The 13963-nt window shown below is 41.6% G+C and overlaps 1 protein-coding gene across 1 annotated transcript in view; it reads left to right on the top strand.

Annotated features, from left to right (window-relative positions):
- Positions 1–13963, top strand: part of FAM91A1 (family with sequence similarity 91 member A1) — a 56143-nt gene that overhangs the window by 35338 nt on the left and 6842 nt on the right. Inside the window, exons 18-23 of the mRNA XM_084621896.1 lie at positions 519–632; positions 2526–2598; positions 4779–4928; positions 5361–5468; positions 5921–6044; positions 7754–7823. Coding sequence (XP_084478022.1) covers positions 519–632; positions 2526–2598; positions 4779–4928; positions 5361–5468; positions 5921–6044; positions 7754–7823 — 639 coding nt within the window. The remainder of the gene's footprint in view (positions 1–518; positions 633–2525; positions 2599–4778; positions 4929–5360; positions 5469–5920; positions 6045–7753; positions 7824–13963) is intronic.

The raw sequence follows: 13963 nt of genomic DNA, 5'->3' as shown, positions 1-13963 counted from the left end.
TTATCGAGAGACATTCCCAGGACTTTTTAATCTTCTGAAATGAGGCTCTCTCACAGTCGTATCTTTAGAGAAAAGGAAAGTGCTTCCATGTCATTATTTTTCTCTGAAGATATACTCCACATTGATAGAACACCATTATCATTTTGAGTACTGCTGGCAGATTTAAAGTTTCTCAGCACATATTCTTACCTTCCAAATTTATATGAGAATATTTTTATCTCCCCTTCTCAAGGAACATTGTGGTATCTGCACATTGTCACAAGTCTTTGCAGCAGATATATCCTGTTCGTACTAGCATGTTAGGAAACCCCCAACCTCAAAATTCTGCCTCCATCACTAGAAGGAGCATGAGCATAAAAGTGATGTTATAACACAATATAAAATGGTATATTACTGAAAATACTGGCAGTAATTTCCTAATTGTAATACTTTACTATTAGCCTAATGATTTAGCTTTTCACTTTTATATACTTGGACAATCAATTACTACTGCTTTTTATTTTGTTTCTTTCTTTTAGGGTTATGATCGCTTACTAATAACATCTTGGGGTCATGACCCAGGAGTAGTCCTAACTTCGAATGTATTGACAATGTTGAATGATGCTTTAACACATTCTGCCGTTCTAATTCAGGTACTTGATATGGATATGATAAAATGTACTTAATTTCAGTACATTTTTTTCTTATATGTAATGTACAGTAGAGGTGACTGAAAAAAGTGACATTATTTTCAAAATTCTTCATTTTTTTTCAAAATTTTTAACTTAGAAAAATTTTGACCGGCTTTATTGTGGAGTTTGTTTATTACTGTGTCACTAAAATGTTGAACCAAAACCGTTGTGTGATTCATATACAGTTATATGGATTAAAACGTAGTCCATGTATTAAAATGTAGTCAACAAGTATAGTATGCATCACAATTGTGCTTTGTAGATGCCTGTTTTTTCAGAGTTCTATACTAAAATTTTTTTTATTGGTTTTCAGTTATTTCTTTCTGATCATATAATATTTGTATCTTAGTACAATTTTGTGCTAACTTTTAGGGTGTTTTTGTACTCTTGCACAACTTTTTGTTCACAGACTTTCCTACAAACTGTATTCCAGACTCTCTTCTTATTATTTTAACTGTATTAACTCGGAAAGAAGGATAAGTTAAGCAACTTTAATAAAGAAAAGAGGTTTTCAAGTGAGATGGATTTGATGAGGTAGATACATGAAGGTTATTCAGATGTCGAGAGGCATATGAGAAGCACAGGCACGGGAACTAGGGATGCGGAAGGGCTGCAGCACCCCCAGATTTCACTGTGAAAAGTTTGGTATGCTGTCAGAATGAAGCTAGCATTATTTCACGATTGTTGAGAATCCCATGTGGTGTGAGCAGGAATTGTACTTTTTTATATTGCTTTTGAGCACACAGGATTTGCAGTTTCGTTAGATGGCTTTCAGCACCCCCACTGTAAAAAGTGTTCCAGTGTCACTGATGAGAAGGCTCTTGAACCAAGGCTCTTGGACATCTGGGACTTGGGGAGGCCAAAAGAGAGGTGCAATATTAAAGACGAGAGAGATGAGGTCATAGACAAGAGTTTTGGCATAAGTGGGGCTAAGAGAGTGATGTACCTGAGCAATACTGCAAAGTGGTGAGATTCAGATTCACAAGTTAGGAGATGTGAGAAGGCAGTTTCAAGGTGAAGGAAAATACTAAGGTTATAGGCCAAAATGGTGTGTGATAAGAGGTAGTTCTGTTTGAAAATGTTCTCATCTAAGAAAAGCACCTCTTGAGAGACTACTTGGTGTTTAGGTCTTGTATCTAAATCAAAAACAGCTAAACATAATTCACTATTGCTTTTGGTGTGAAGAGCATTTCTATGGCTCTTCATAAACATCTGAAATGAAGGGTTCTTTATTGAAATTACTGACATTAACTACTACATTGGGTTTTTAAAAAAATATATAGGTATATTTGTCTTAAACGTTTTAGTAAAATAAATGCCATAGTATGGCATTGTGTATGAATCCTTTTTTTGTCTTTCATTGGTTTAGCTAAAATCTTTGAGATATAGAAAACAACTGAAAGAAAAAGTAGTAACTCAAATAAGCGAGCATTTAGGATTACATTAAGTAACTTTCATATTGTATATACCACCAAATGCTTCACCTGTAAGAGCCTTAGTGAAAAAGAAAAGCAATTATTTGAGCATTTCTGTGGATGAGGGTCTCCATGCTGTGATGCCACTTTGAAACTAACAATGACGCTAAACTTTGTAGTTATGATTAGTAAAACACAAAGCTAACTGTTCCTCCTTTATTACATTTTAACTTTGAGTTACTTACATTAATATTTGTTTAAAATTACTAACCACAATCTTCAGTATATAAGCGTCTTATCTGGTCTACTTGTTTGTTACATTAGCGTTACCAATCTGGCCTTTCTTAAACAATAGAGAACAAGTAGAACTAAGAAATCAATGCAAGCTCTAGTAGTATATATGGATTTCTTTCCCTGACTTTAATTTCTTGGTGTTCAGGGACATGGCATGCACGGAATGGGGGAAACTATGCATATTCCTTTCCCATTTGAGGAAGCAGAACAGCAAGGAGGTAACTGTCTTTAATGTGAATTCTGCAACAAAGACTTCAGTGCTATTGTACAATTACCTTGTATGGCGAGGCTAAACTAAATATATTGATGCCCACTTTCTAATAGCAGAGGATTACAATGTTACTAGCTATTGATTAAACTTGGAAGAGAAAATTGAAGGGATCCTTACATAGTGTCCACAGGGTGCTGCTGTAAATGTAGAGGAAGATAGTCTTATTGTGACCATTACCCCAACTTCCAATTAATTTACTGGCCCTCTTTCTTTCCCTGCATAAACTTACTGGGACAACACCAGCTTTTATTGCCCATCATTGGTTGTACATGCACCTCCTAGCTGCTCTTTGTGTTGCATGCAAGTTTATTGAAAAAAATTTTAAATCTACCTTATTCTCCACAAGACTTGTCACTCCTGTGTTGCCTACAGAACACTGCCAGATGAAAACATCTAGGCAGATGGTGAGCTCCTAGTTGTGCATTCAGCTAAACTATCTTGACTATTACTCTGGAGCATGACTGTAATACAGAAAATAAAAAATTGAACACAGCGTTTTTTTGTTTTTTTTTTTTAAAAAGTTCCAAGTTAATGATGTCCCTTTTAAATTTCCTAATCTTCACTTTCAAGGTCTGCACAAGCACAATTACTTTTAGTGAAGCAGAAATTTACTGATTGTGAAGTGCTTCTTAAACTTGTCTTAGTCAATCATTTTGAAGTTTAAAGGGGGTGGAGAGGAAGATGATGGTCATGTACAGTAGAACCTCAAAGATACGAACACCAGAGTTATGGACTTACAGGTCAACCGGATACCCTGTGGACCCAGAAGTAATCAGACAGACAGCAAATACTTTACTGCCTTGGGGCTTTAGCCCTGGGGCTCAGGGCTTCAGTCCCACAACTCTGTACCCAGCTTCTGCCTGGGGCTCAGGGCTTCAGCCCCACAGGGAAGTGTCGGTTTCAGCCCCAGTGCTTTTCCCCCATAGCTAAAGCGCCGAGCCCCAGCTCCCCCCTCCCCCCGAAACCGGGAGCAGAGCTGTGGGGAGCCCCAAGCCCCAGCGTCCTCTTCTTCCCTCCTCTTCCTGCCCCCCTCCCCCCGGGCAGAAGCCAGGAACAGAGCCGCGGGGCTGAAGCTCTGCCATCCATCCTGGGGCAGAAGCCCCGAACCCTGGTGCCCCCCACGAGGCTGAAACTGGGAGTGGAGCTGCAGGGCCTGAAGCCTCGAGCCCCTGAACTCCCTCCACGTCTAAATCCCTGAGCCCTGGTGCTCCTGAGAGTCAGAAGCTTTGACACGTCTCTACGGCTGCAGCCCCAGTCCCCCACTGCAATCCCCCGCCCCTCCCAGTGGCTGAAATCCGTAATGTCTTGTTCAGAGTTACGGACAACCCCCATTCCCAAGTACAAAGTATGAGATTTAACACCTGAAACTGTAGATTGGTGCTGGACAAAATACAAACCAGCATAAACCATCCATTAGTTTCCTGATCTGAGTCTAAATCCAGTTTATTTGTTTTAGGTTTACAATGAGCTATTTCCTACATTCACTTCTCCTCCTTTTGGTCTTTGGCAAAGTGGCCCACATCCTTTCACCTTGATCCTCAAGTGAAAAGTTTTGAGCTGAAAACCAGAGGGATCTTTCTCACCCCCCCTTTCTCATTCTGGGTTTTGACATCTAGCTGTTGATGCCAGTAGTTCCTCCATGACCAGACTCAAAACCTGGGAGCACTGCAGTATTATCTTGTGCTTCATAACGTACCTCACATAAACTCTGGGCCAAAGTACTGTGGAAGATCCAGATTGCATCTTAGTGGAAGAGATGGACATCAGTGAGGCCCAGCATTGAAATTGCTGCACTCTGCCATCTAGCTGAAGGTGTGGGGAAAATGGTACCCACTAATTCTTGCATTCTCTCTTCCCTCCTTGCCACTGTATCTTAAGGTACTATGTTGTTTTTGGAATGGGGAAGAAGAAGCGATCCATTTACCCAGTTTCCCATATCATACCCACCATCATGATATCTGAACCTAGGAGCTACAAAAGAAAGGGAAATCTCCAAATGCCTAAATGAACCGCCATCAGAAGTCTAGCCCTGACTTCCTGGATATTAACTGTAGTGGTGCTATGGTTGCTCTACTACCTTCTTGCAGTGATGCAAAGGCAAACTTGTGTGCTTCTTTTCTCTGCTAGACTTCTCTCGTGTGAATATGGGTGTTCATAAAGCATTGAGAATATTAAGCGACAAAGTGGATTTGCAGCATTTTTGTGGGTATGTTACCATGTTGAATCCTTCCAGTCGACACACAAACAGAAAGCTGAGTGATGCTTCTGATGGAAAAGGTTAGTCAGCAGTGAAGACTATTTGTCTTTGGCGGTCAATTTCTTTGAATTCATATGCCCCTTTTAAACAAAAATCAAGGTGTATAAATTTATTGTTTAGAATATAGAAATAAGTACAAAACGAAATCTTCTCTTAAAACCATCAGCTCTTTAATGTTTTATTTTGAAAACAAAACTCTATTTAAGTAGAAGCGATGGAGATCCCTAGTTTCCTTTGATTATTTTAGTGTCAAACTAGATCCAAGTAAGATCCTTGTGTTTTTCTTTATTCCTTTATGCCATGCATCTAGATTACTGTCCTTAGGTAAATAGTTTGAGGTACTTTGTGTTCATTATCAATACATCACATATGAGTAAAATTTATATATTCTGTACATCAGGAGGTAACTAAGCTTATGTTCATCTAAATATTATTAAATATCTTAAATTTAGGTGAGCTTGAATTGGCATCAGGATCTGATGTAAATGGGAGCACAGAATCATTTGAAATTGTTGTTGAAGACACATCTGTGGATTCTGCAGCTAAGCAAAGTCCTGAAGGTAAGATCTTACAAATGACCTATATTATTTACTGGAAGATAAAATCTCCCTTAGATATTTCTGTCCAGTCAGAAATCTAGTATTAAAGTATCTAAACACACAATACAAGCATTGCCTAATGTCTCCAGTGCTGTGTTTTAAGCAAATAGTACACATTAAAAAAAAAACTTAATGTATTTGACACATTGATGTATGGATAGTGCAATACTGTTAATATGTTCTAATGCAGACCTATTAAGAATCTTTGTTTGGCTCAGAATTGCTTGAAGTGTTCTGTCTTGTAAATACTGTGTAAGTTTTATAAAGAATGGGAGATAGGAACCTTTTGGTACAGTTTAGCTACTGACTCAATTTTTATTTTTTTTAGAGAGAACTGATCCGGGGTTAAATTTTCAGGGTCAATTTACTGTTCTCTTCAGAAAACATTTTAGTCTCTTGTTTATATCTTGTAGTTCCCACAACAGAACTGGAATGGGTTCCCCTGGAATTATGCTTTGGAATTCCACTGTTTAGCTCGGAATTAAACCGGAAAGTCTGCAGAAAAATTGCTACCCATGGACTATGTAGAAAAGAAAGGTGAGGTTTCTTTTGCACAGCCATTGTGTGCAGAACTTATCTGTGCTTTGGCAATGCAATAAATTAAAGTTTGAAACTGTAGTACTGTATCATGTTATTACATTGTAGGAGTCACTTTTAGGCTCCAAGATACTTGCTGTAATATACATTCCCATAGCTCATTGATCATAGCTCAAGCCCTAGGAATATTTGGCTGCTATTGTCAGCGTGGGCATCATACCATAATGTATGGCAGTGGTTCTCAGACTAGGGCCGCTGCTTGTTCAGGGAAAGCCCCTGGCAGGCTGGGCCGGTTTGTTTACCTGCTGCGTCTGCAGGTTCGGCTGATCGCGGTTCCCACTGGCCGCAGTTCGCCACTCCAGGCTAATGGGGGCTGCGGGAAGCGGCACGGGCCAAGGGATGTGCTGGCCGCCCTTCCTGCAGCCCTCATTGGCCTGGAGTGGCAAACCGCGGCCAGTGGGAGCTGCGATCGGCTGAACCTGTAGACGCGACAGGTAAACAAACCGGCCCGGCCTGGCAGGGGCTTTCCCTGAGCAAGCAGCGGCCCTAGTTTTGAGAACCACTGATGTATGTGGTGTATGAGCGGAGATTAGCCTACTTAAAATCATGCCTTGCAATCTATCTTTATTGTAGATTAAACTTCACATTGCAATTGATTAATAAAGCAAAATGTTTTTTGAAAGGAATTTTATTTTACTTTGGAGACGATGGGAAATGGGATTTCTGATGGTAATTTTTTCATCTCTTGTTCAATGAGGTCTCTGACAGACAATTTAATTGGAACAGTTTCACTGAAATGCAGCACCTTTGATTAGATTATATTTCTTAAATTAATGGTGGCTTCTCTGTGTGTGAATAAATATAGTCCTTTGTAGAGGGAAAGGGCAGAGGGAAGTAGCCATAGAGAGCCTTTACACAAGCTATCCTCTCATCATTGAAATACCAGCAAAACTCAAATTCCGTAAGAGCTAATAATGTAGTAGCTTTACTGCATTTGATTTTGGGAAGGCAGTTCTTATGCACTATAACAAAATCTTATGGACTTAAGTGATGGCCACTGATTTGTATTCCTCATTTCGAAGGTGGCTTTTCATTATAGTTCATCTTTTCTTGGCAAAATGTGTCTGATTTAGGGGCACAATTTTAGAGGCTGTGTTACGGCCATTTGAAAACGTTTCCCTAATAGCCCTCTGCGGTGAGGATCTTACAGGTAAATAGGTTGCTTGTCACCTTTTTTGGAGCTTTTGCTGTGTTGCATTTTAAGAAGTAACTTACGCTAAGAACCACTGTATAGCATACCTTTTTAGAACGGTCTAGCATAAGAAGCAAGAATAAAATTTAATATATTATTCATGCTTCATGTACATTATACATATTGAGTAAAACTTTCAACCACACCTTTTTATCATAGTAACAAACATAAATAGCTTCAGGAAATTGGATATTCACTTGTTGAATGGAACAAAACCCATGTAGTTAAAAGCAGGGAGTGGGGGGTTGGAGTTTAGTTAGCAATTTACCTCTTCTACAATGATAGTATTACATTATTCTGTTTTATTTTAACAAGTGGTGTTAAGAACCATTAGAGCTGCTCTTAAGATCGTGAGCCTGGTATTCTAGTCCACTACAGTAACAATATGTATCAGCACACGTGCACTTTTTTAGACACCTGCTACGTTTTACAGCTTTTCCTTTTTTCATTTTGACAGCCTTCAAAAACTCTTGCATTCCAGTAGAAAGCTGTCTCTACAGGTTCTTAACTTTGTTTATTCATTCCAGGTAAGGGAAAAAAATCAAAATGTAGGAACTTCTGCATGGTCTGTCTTTTGGTTTTGGCTTTTTTGTTAAATGTTGTGTAGAAGTTTGTAGCTTATTCATTTTTTAATTATAGAGCTATTAAAGACATTGTCATATTAAAAATCTCATTATTTTCTGAATTTTCATTGAAATAAGAGGGGAAAATACCATTGTTTGGTTTTATACTTGGTATGTTATCACTGCTCTGCTCCGTATATAATCAGTTTCCCCTGTTCTGTATGGGTTTTCACAGCAAAAGGAGAGAGAGAGATTTGAAACATGCTTATAACCTCCTAAATATTATTAAGGGACTCTGGGCAAGTGTAGCCTCACGTGCTACTTAGTAATCTTCTAAATATCAAGTTGACCCATATCCCTTTTAAGAGAAATATTTTTATTTAAAACTGTCATTGTTTGGTAATGAAATCTCATGTCCTAAATTTAGCCAAGTCTGAGTGATAGATGAAACATGCTGTTAAATTCTAGTTTTATTACTTGAAGAAGTCTGGTGTGTTTCTTCATGTAAACAATGTAGTGATGAGTTAATGTTAAAGAGAAAATGCGTAAAACTCTTGGCTATGTTTTGGAAGACTTTTTGTTTAAGCGCATTGATGTAGCATGTTTACCTTGGTATTTCCTCTACAATGCCTCAGCATTTCTACAGTTGCCATGTAAGCATCCAACTTGTTGAAATTCTATGATATGCACATGTGTATCCTCATATACAGTAGTTGACAAGTTCTTTCCTATGTCCGTTGGTACTTGTAAGGCGGTTGCAGCTGTCCCTCCATCCGTCTGGAAGAGAGGCCACACCCCCTTGCTACAAGCCCTCTGGAAGGGCACCGTTTGGGGGGAATTCGCACGGGGTCTCCGCCACTTGGCGGGGTAACACAGTAGTGAGTCTAGGGGCCATGGTCCTCCGACTGGCCAAGGCACCAAACAATTAGAGGGCTCTAGCCTACAATCAGGGTAGAGCAGCAATGTCTATAAGCCCTGGCCCTCAGACAGTGCGGGGCAGCAAAGAGGCTCTGGCTGGTATTCAGAAAAGAGCAGTAACGAATCTGTTAGCCCAGACCCTCAAACAGGATGGGGCAGCAAGTCTATATGCCAGGCCCTCAGACAGGGCACGGCAGCAAAGTCCGGATGCTCTGGCCTGTAGTCAGGACAGAGCAATAAGCGCAAACAGAGTGGGGCAGAAAACAGTCGGGGGTTCTGGCTCTGGCCGACCGCCAACAAACGCAGGCCTCTTGGCCTATGGTGGGGAGGCTGCCACCCCAAGGGTAGGGTGATGTGGGCCCACCTGACTCCACCGTGTCCCAGCCCAGGGCCCTAACAGTGGCGGAGTGGTCCGCCACTGGGTCAGTGGGGAAACCTGGCTGCAATACGTTGGCCAGCTGTCAGTCAGGAACACAACTGAACTATATTTGGCTCCCCTGGGCTACTTCCTACACTTCTGGGTCTCGGGGGTCATCGTCAGTCTCTCTGGGATAAACAGTTAATGGCAGCCCCAACAATTCCTTGGTGTCTCCAGCGACCGGCAGCTCTGGCAGTCTGTCCAGATCTCGGGTGCTGCAGCGGTTGCTGTTGGGTCTGAACTCCAGCAGCGGAGAAGAGACGTCTTTCTCCTCTGGAGGCTCCTCTCCATCTGAGCTGGAGGGCCCTGTCTGTTCAACTGATAGCTAAGGACCCTATGATTAGGCTGTTTGTTCTGACTGTCGCAGTTCCAAATCAAAAAGGCAGGGAGAAGTCAGTCACTGTCAGCAGTGCCAAATGTTGTGGATCAGATTTATTGGTTCTGTCTGATTTGGATATGTCTTCTGCGGTTCAGTCTCTGAGACCTAAGTCTATTCCGCATTTGGCTTCATGTTTCAGGATTACAGAGTTGAGCCCCTCTCCAGCTCTGATGATTCCTAAGCCTGTCAGACCAGCACCATTGCCTGTATTAACTCCAGTGCCAATGTCTGATCAGAAGAAGACTATTATTGTGCTGGCATGCTCTCAATATGACATCTGACTGTTGGTTGGATCTGAGTGAGTGATTGCTCAGAGTGAGAAGGAGGAGGAAGCCTTCATTGGTTCTGAGGTCTAAATCCCTTTCACCTGAAAAAGGTAAAATGGAAGATATTGTGAGTTTTTTCACAGAGCCATCTTTGCCTCTCCCTCTTAAGACTCCTTGAGGATTGCCAAACAGATCCTTCTCCGCTTTTAGGCATCCTCCAGTGCCGTTGCTATCTCCGGTGAGATCAATAGTGGAATAGAGGTTGAATCCACGGTTAGAAGAGGATAGAGGGAGAGTTGAAAGGTCTCAATTGTCCATATTCATGCCATCTAAGTCTGGATTTCCTCAACCTCTTGGACAGTTTCTGCTGCCTCATCCTATGTATATGATCCCAGGTCCCAATTATTGGAGAGACTGGCAGGTCTGTGGTCTTATTGGGCTGTGCTGCAAGAGTTCTTGAGTCATCCTCCGTATGGATGAAGTAGTGATATTCCAACTAATAAGGATCCATCTTCTGGGAAATTTTTGGATCTGATTCCACCGGATATGTCTGCAGCTCACATGGTGGTGCCTGATACTTTCTGAGTAAGAAAATGAAGAGTTACTTCCTCTTTTTGAGCATGGTTAGGTGGGTAAAAAATTTGAACCTGATATTTCACCTGATGAGCATGTTGGTGTTGCTTCTCTGTCTTCTCCTTCTGAGGATGCTTTACTATTTTATGAATTAATATATCATATGGAATCTACTTTGAACTTGCCTTCAGTTGCTGTGGAAGTGGCATCACATCCAGTATTTGACATTCTTGGTGGTCCTTTCAGGAAGGGGATGTTTTTACGTATGTTGGAAGGTTTCTTGCAACCTGCTGAAGCAGTTTGGGCTACCCTGGCTTCTTGTCAGCTTATCTTTAAGAAAACTGACAAATTCTCTGAAGTACTGCATGAGGCATGTTCATATTTTCATACTCACCTGTGCCAAATTCCCTGCTGGTTGCAGCAGCCAGTAATAGATTCAGGTCTGATTAAGCCTGTTCGACTCCAGATAGGAGAGAGGGAGAAAAGGTCGGGTTTTTGTTTGGTTTTTTTGTTTTAGTGATTTAGGGTGACTAATTACCTGGCAGTAGATAACTTGTGCAAAAGTTACCAGATGATCAGAGGAGATCATCTCAGGGAGAACAAGGCTTTCAAAAGCCAGCTCCTAAATGACCAAAGGAGATAGTGAATAGGAGCAGCAAATGGGAATTTTGTGAGGGAGTTTAGAGAGGGAGTGTAAGAGGCCGCTACATGTAACAAACCTACTCTAAACTTAGGCCAATTCTGCCCCCGCCCCAAATAAAACCAAAAACCCTGCAAGAGTAAATATAATGCAGGCAGAAATCCAGCAGCAGAGTGGAGGCTATCCAGTTTATTGCACTGAATGCAGCATGTATGAATATCTGTCTTGTGGGCAAGTGGCATTTTTGTGCAAGCAGCTCATGGGCCTCGGATTCACTGTAGAGACACTTGAGGCCAGAGCGGCTGAACTGGAAGAACTAAGGGAGATGGAAGTACACAGACGAGACTTTCAGGGACACAGTAGAACAGTCCCACTCCCAGTCTGACAGCCTTTGTGCTGTTGAGGAGGATGAAAGTCTGAGTGGAGGAGAACATCTGGAGCCAAGGGAAACAATCCCTTAGTTAGGACACTCCTTCCACATGGTGTCATGGTATCCTCTTGCACTGAGGACACCCCTCCTAGGGAGAGATCCTGAGATACTAGGAAGAGCCAGGTAATAGCAATTCAGTTATTAGAAATATAGATAGTTGGGTTTGTGATGACTGGGAGAACCACATGATAAATTGTCTGCCAAGTGCAAAGTTGTAGATCTCCTGAGACATCTAGACAGACTTAAGGGGAGGAGCCAGTGGTTGTGATACACATAGGTACCGCTGACAAAGGGAAAGATAGGAGAGAGGTCTTGGAAGCCAAATTTAGGCTGCTAGATAAGAAATTAAAGTCCAGAACCTCCATGGTAGCATTCTCTGAAATCCTTCCAGTTCTATGCTCAGGGCTGGAAATATAGGCAGAACTGCAGGGTCTCAATGGATGAAGACAGTGGTGTAGTGAGGGCGGTTTTAAGTTTATTAAACCCCTTTATTAGAAACTAGGGAACTTTTGGGGAAAGGAGGAGTCTATACAAGAAGGATGGGCTCCACCTAAATCCAGATGGAAGCAGATTGTTGCCATGTAAAATTAAAAAGGTTGTAGAAGACTTTTTTTTTTTTTGTTTAAACTAAGAGCTGGGGGAAAACTGACAGGTGCACAGCAGCATATGATTTGCGGAGGAGACATCCCTTAGAGATAAATTTATTAAAGGGGAAACTCTATATCCTAGTAAAGAGGATAGGAAAGAAGTTGGTAAAGTGGATGTAGGAACTAGTGAGGAACAATCAAATGTAAGAGTCCCATTGAAATAGAACACATGAAGTTAAGCAACTGAATATTGACAAAATGTAAAAGTGCTTCTATATAAATCCTCGAAGTCTAAATACTGAGATAGGTGAACTAGAGTGCCTGGCATTAAATGAGGATATGGATTGTGACAAAGTTCCTCCTCCACCTTGGTGGATCTTGCGCTTATTGGCGGATTTGCTCGCCTTGGAGCTTCACAGCAGCCCTCAGCTTGGCTGTTTTTCTGAACCCACAGTCCAGGTTGACTCCTCCTGTGTCTGACCAGGAGTTGGGAGGATTTGGGGGAACCTGGGCCGACCCTCTACTCCGGGTTCCAGCCCAGGGCCTTGTGGAATGCAGCTGTCTAGAGTGCCTCCTGGAACAGCTGTGCCCAACTCCCTGGGCTACTTCCCCATGGCCTCCTCCCAACATCTTCTTTATCCTCACCATAGGACCTTCCTCCTGGTGTCTGATAATGCTTGTACACCTCAGTCCTCCAACAGTCCGCGTTCTCACTCTCAGCTCCTCGTGCCTCTTGCTCCCAGCTCCTCACACGCACACCACAAACAGAAGTGAGCTCCTTTTTAAAACTCAGGTGCTCTGATTAGCCTGCCTTAATTGATTCTAGCAGCTTCTTGGTTGGCTGCAGGTGTTCTAATCAGCCTGTCTTAATTGTCTCCAGAAGGTTCCTGATTGTTCTGGAACCGCCCCTGTTACCTTACCCAGGGAAAGGGGACCTACTTAGCCTGGGGCTAATATATCTGCCTTCTGTTACTCTTCTGTAGCCATCTGGCCCGACCCTGTCACAGGCAATATGGAAACTTGGTGGAATGAGGATAATCAATGGGACACCATTATACCATGGTACCAAATATATAGGAATGACCAAGTAGGTCACGCTGGTGAGGGATTTCAGAGTGGTAGCCGTGTTAGTCTGTATCAGCAAAAAAAAAACCTGAGGAGTACTTGTGGCACCTTAGAGACTAAAATTTATTTGGGCATAAGCTTTTGTGGGCTAAAACCCACTTCATCGGGTGCATGCAGTGGAAAATTCAGTAGGAAGATATATATACAGAGAGAACATGAAACAATGGGTGTTGCCATAACAACCGTAACAAGACCAATTAATTAAGGTGGGCTATTATCAGCAGGAGGGAAAAAAAACCAAAACCTTTTGTAGTGATAATCAACTGTTTGAAATGGGCCATCCTGATTAAGTGGGTTTTAGCCCATGAAAGCTTATGCCAAAATAAATTTTAGTCTCTAAGGTGCCACAAGTACTCCTCGTTGTTTTTTTTACTGGTGAGGGAGTGGCACTATATGTAAAGGAAGCATAGTCAAATATAGTAATCTTAAATGAATCAAACTGTACCACAGAATCTCTATGGACAGAAATTCTGTGCTTGAACAATAAGAATATAGCAATATAATATACTACTGATCACCTGACCAGGATGGTGACAGTGAAGAATGGCTACAGAGGCAAAAAACACAATAATAATGGGGGATTTCAGCTATCCTTAGAATGACTGTCTATATGTCACCTCAGGAAGGGATGCAAAGAAAATTTCTAGACACCGTAAATGACTGCTGCATGGAGCAGCTTGTCCTGGAATCTGCAAGGGGAGAGGCAATTCTTGATTTAGACAAGCACAGGATCTGATCCAAAAGATGAATATGGCTGAAGCACTCAGT

The sequence above is a fragment of the Lepidochelys olivacea genome (genome assembly GCF_965140295.1).
Source record: "Lepidochelys olivacea isolate rLepOli2 genome assembly, chromosome: 2".
Taxonomy (NCBI): domain Eukaryota; kingdom Metazoa; phylum Chordata; order Testudines; family Cheloniidae; genus Lepidochelys; species Lepidochelys olivacea.
The sequence above is the reverse complement of the archived record's forward strand: the minus strand, read 5'-3'. Positions and strand labels throughout refer to the sequence as shown.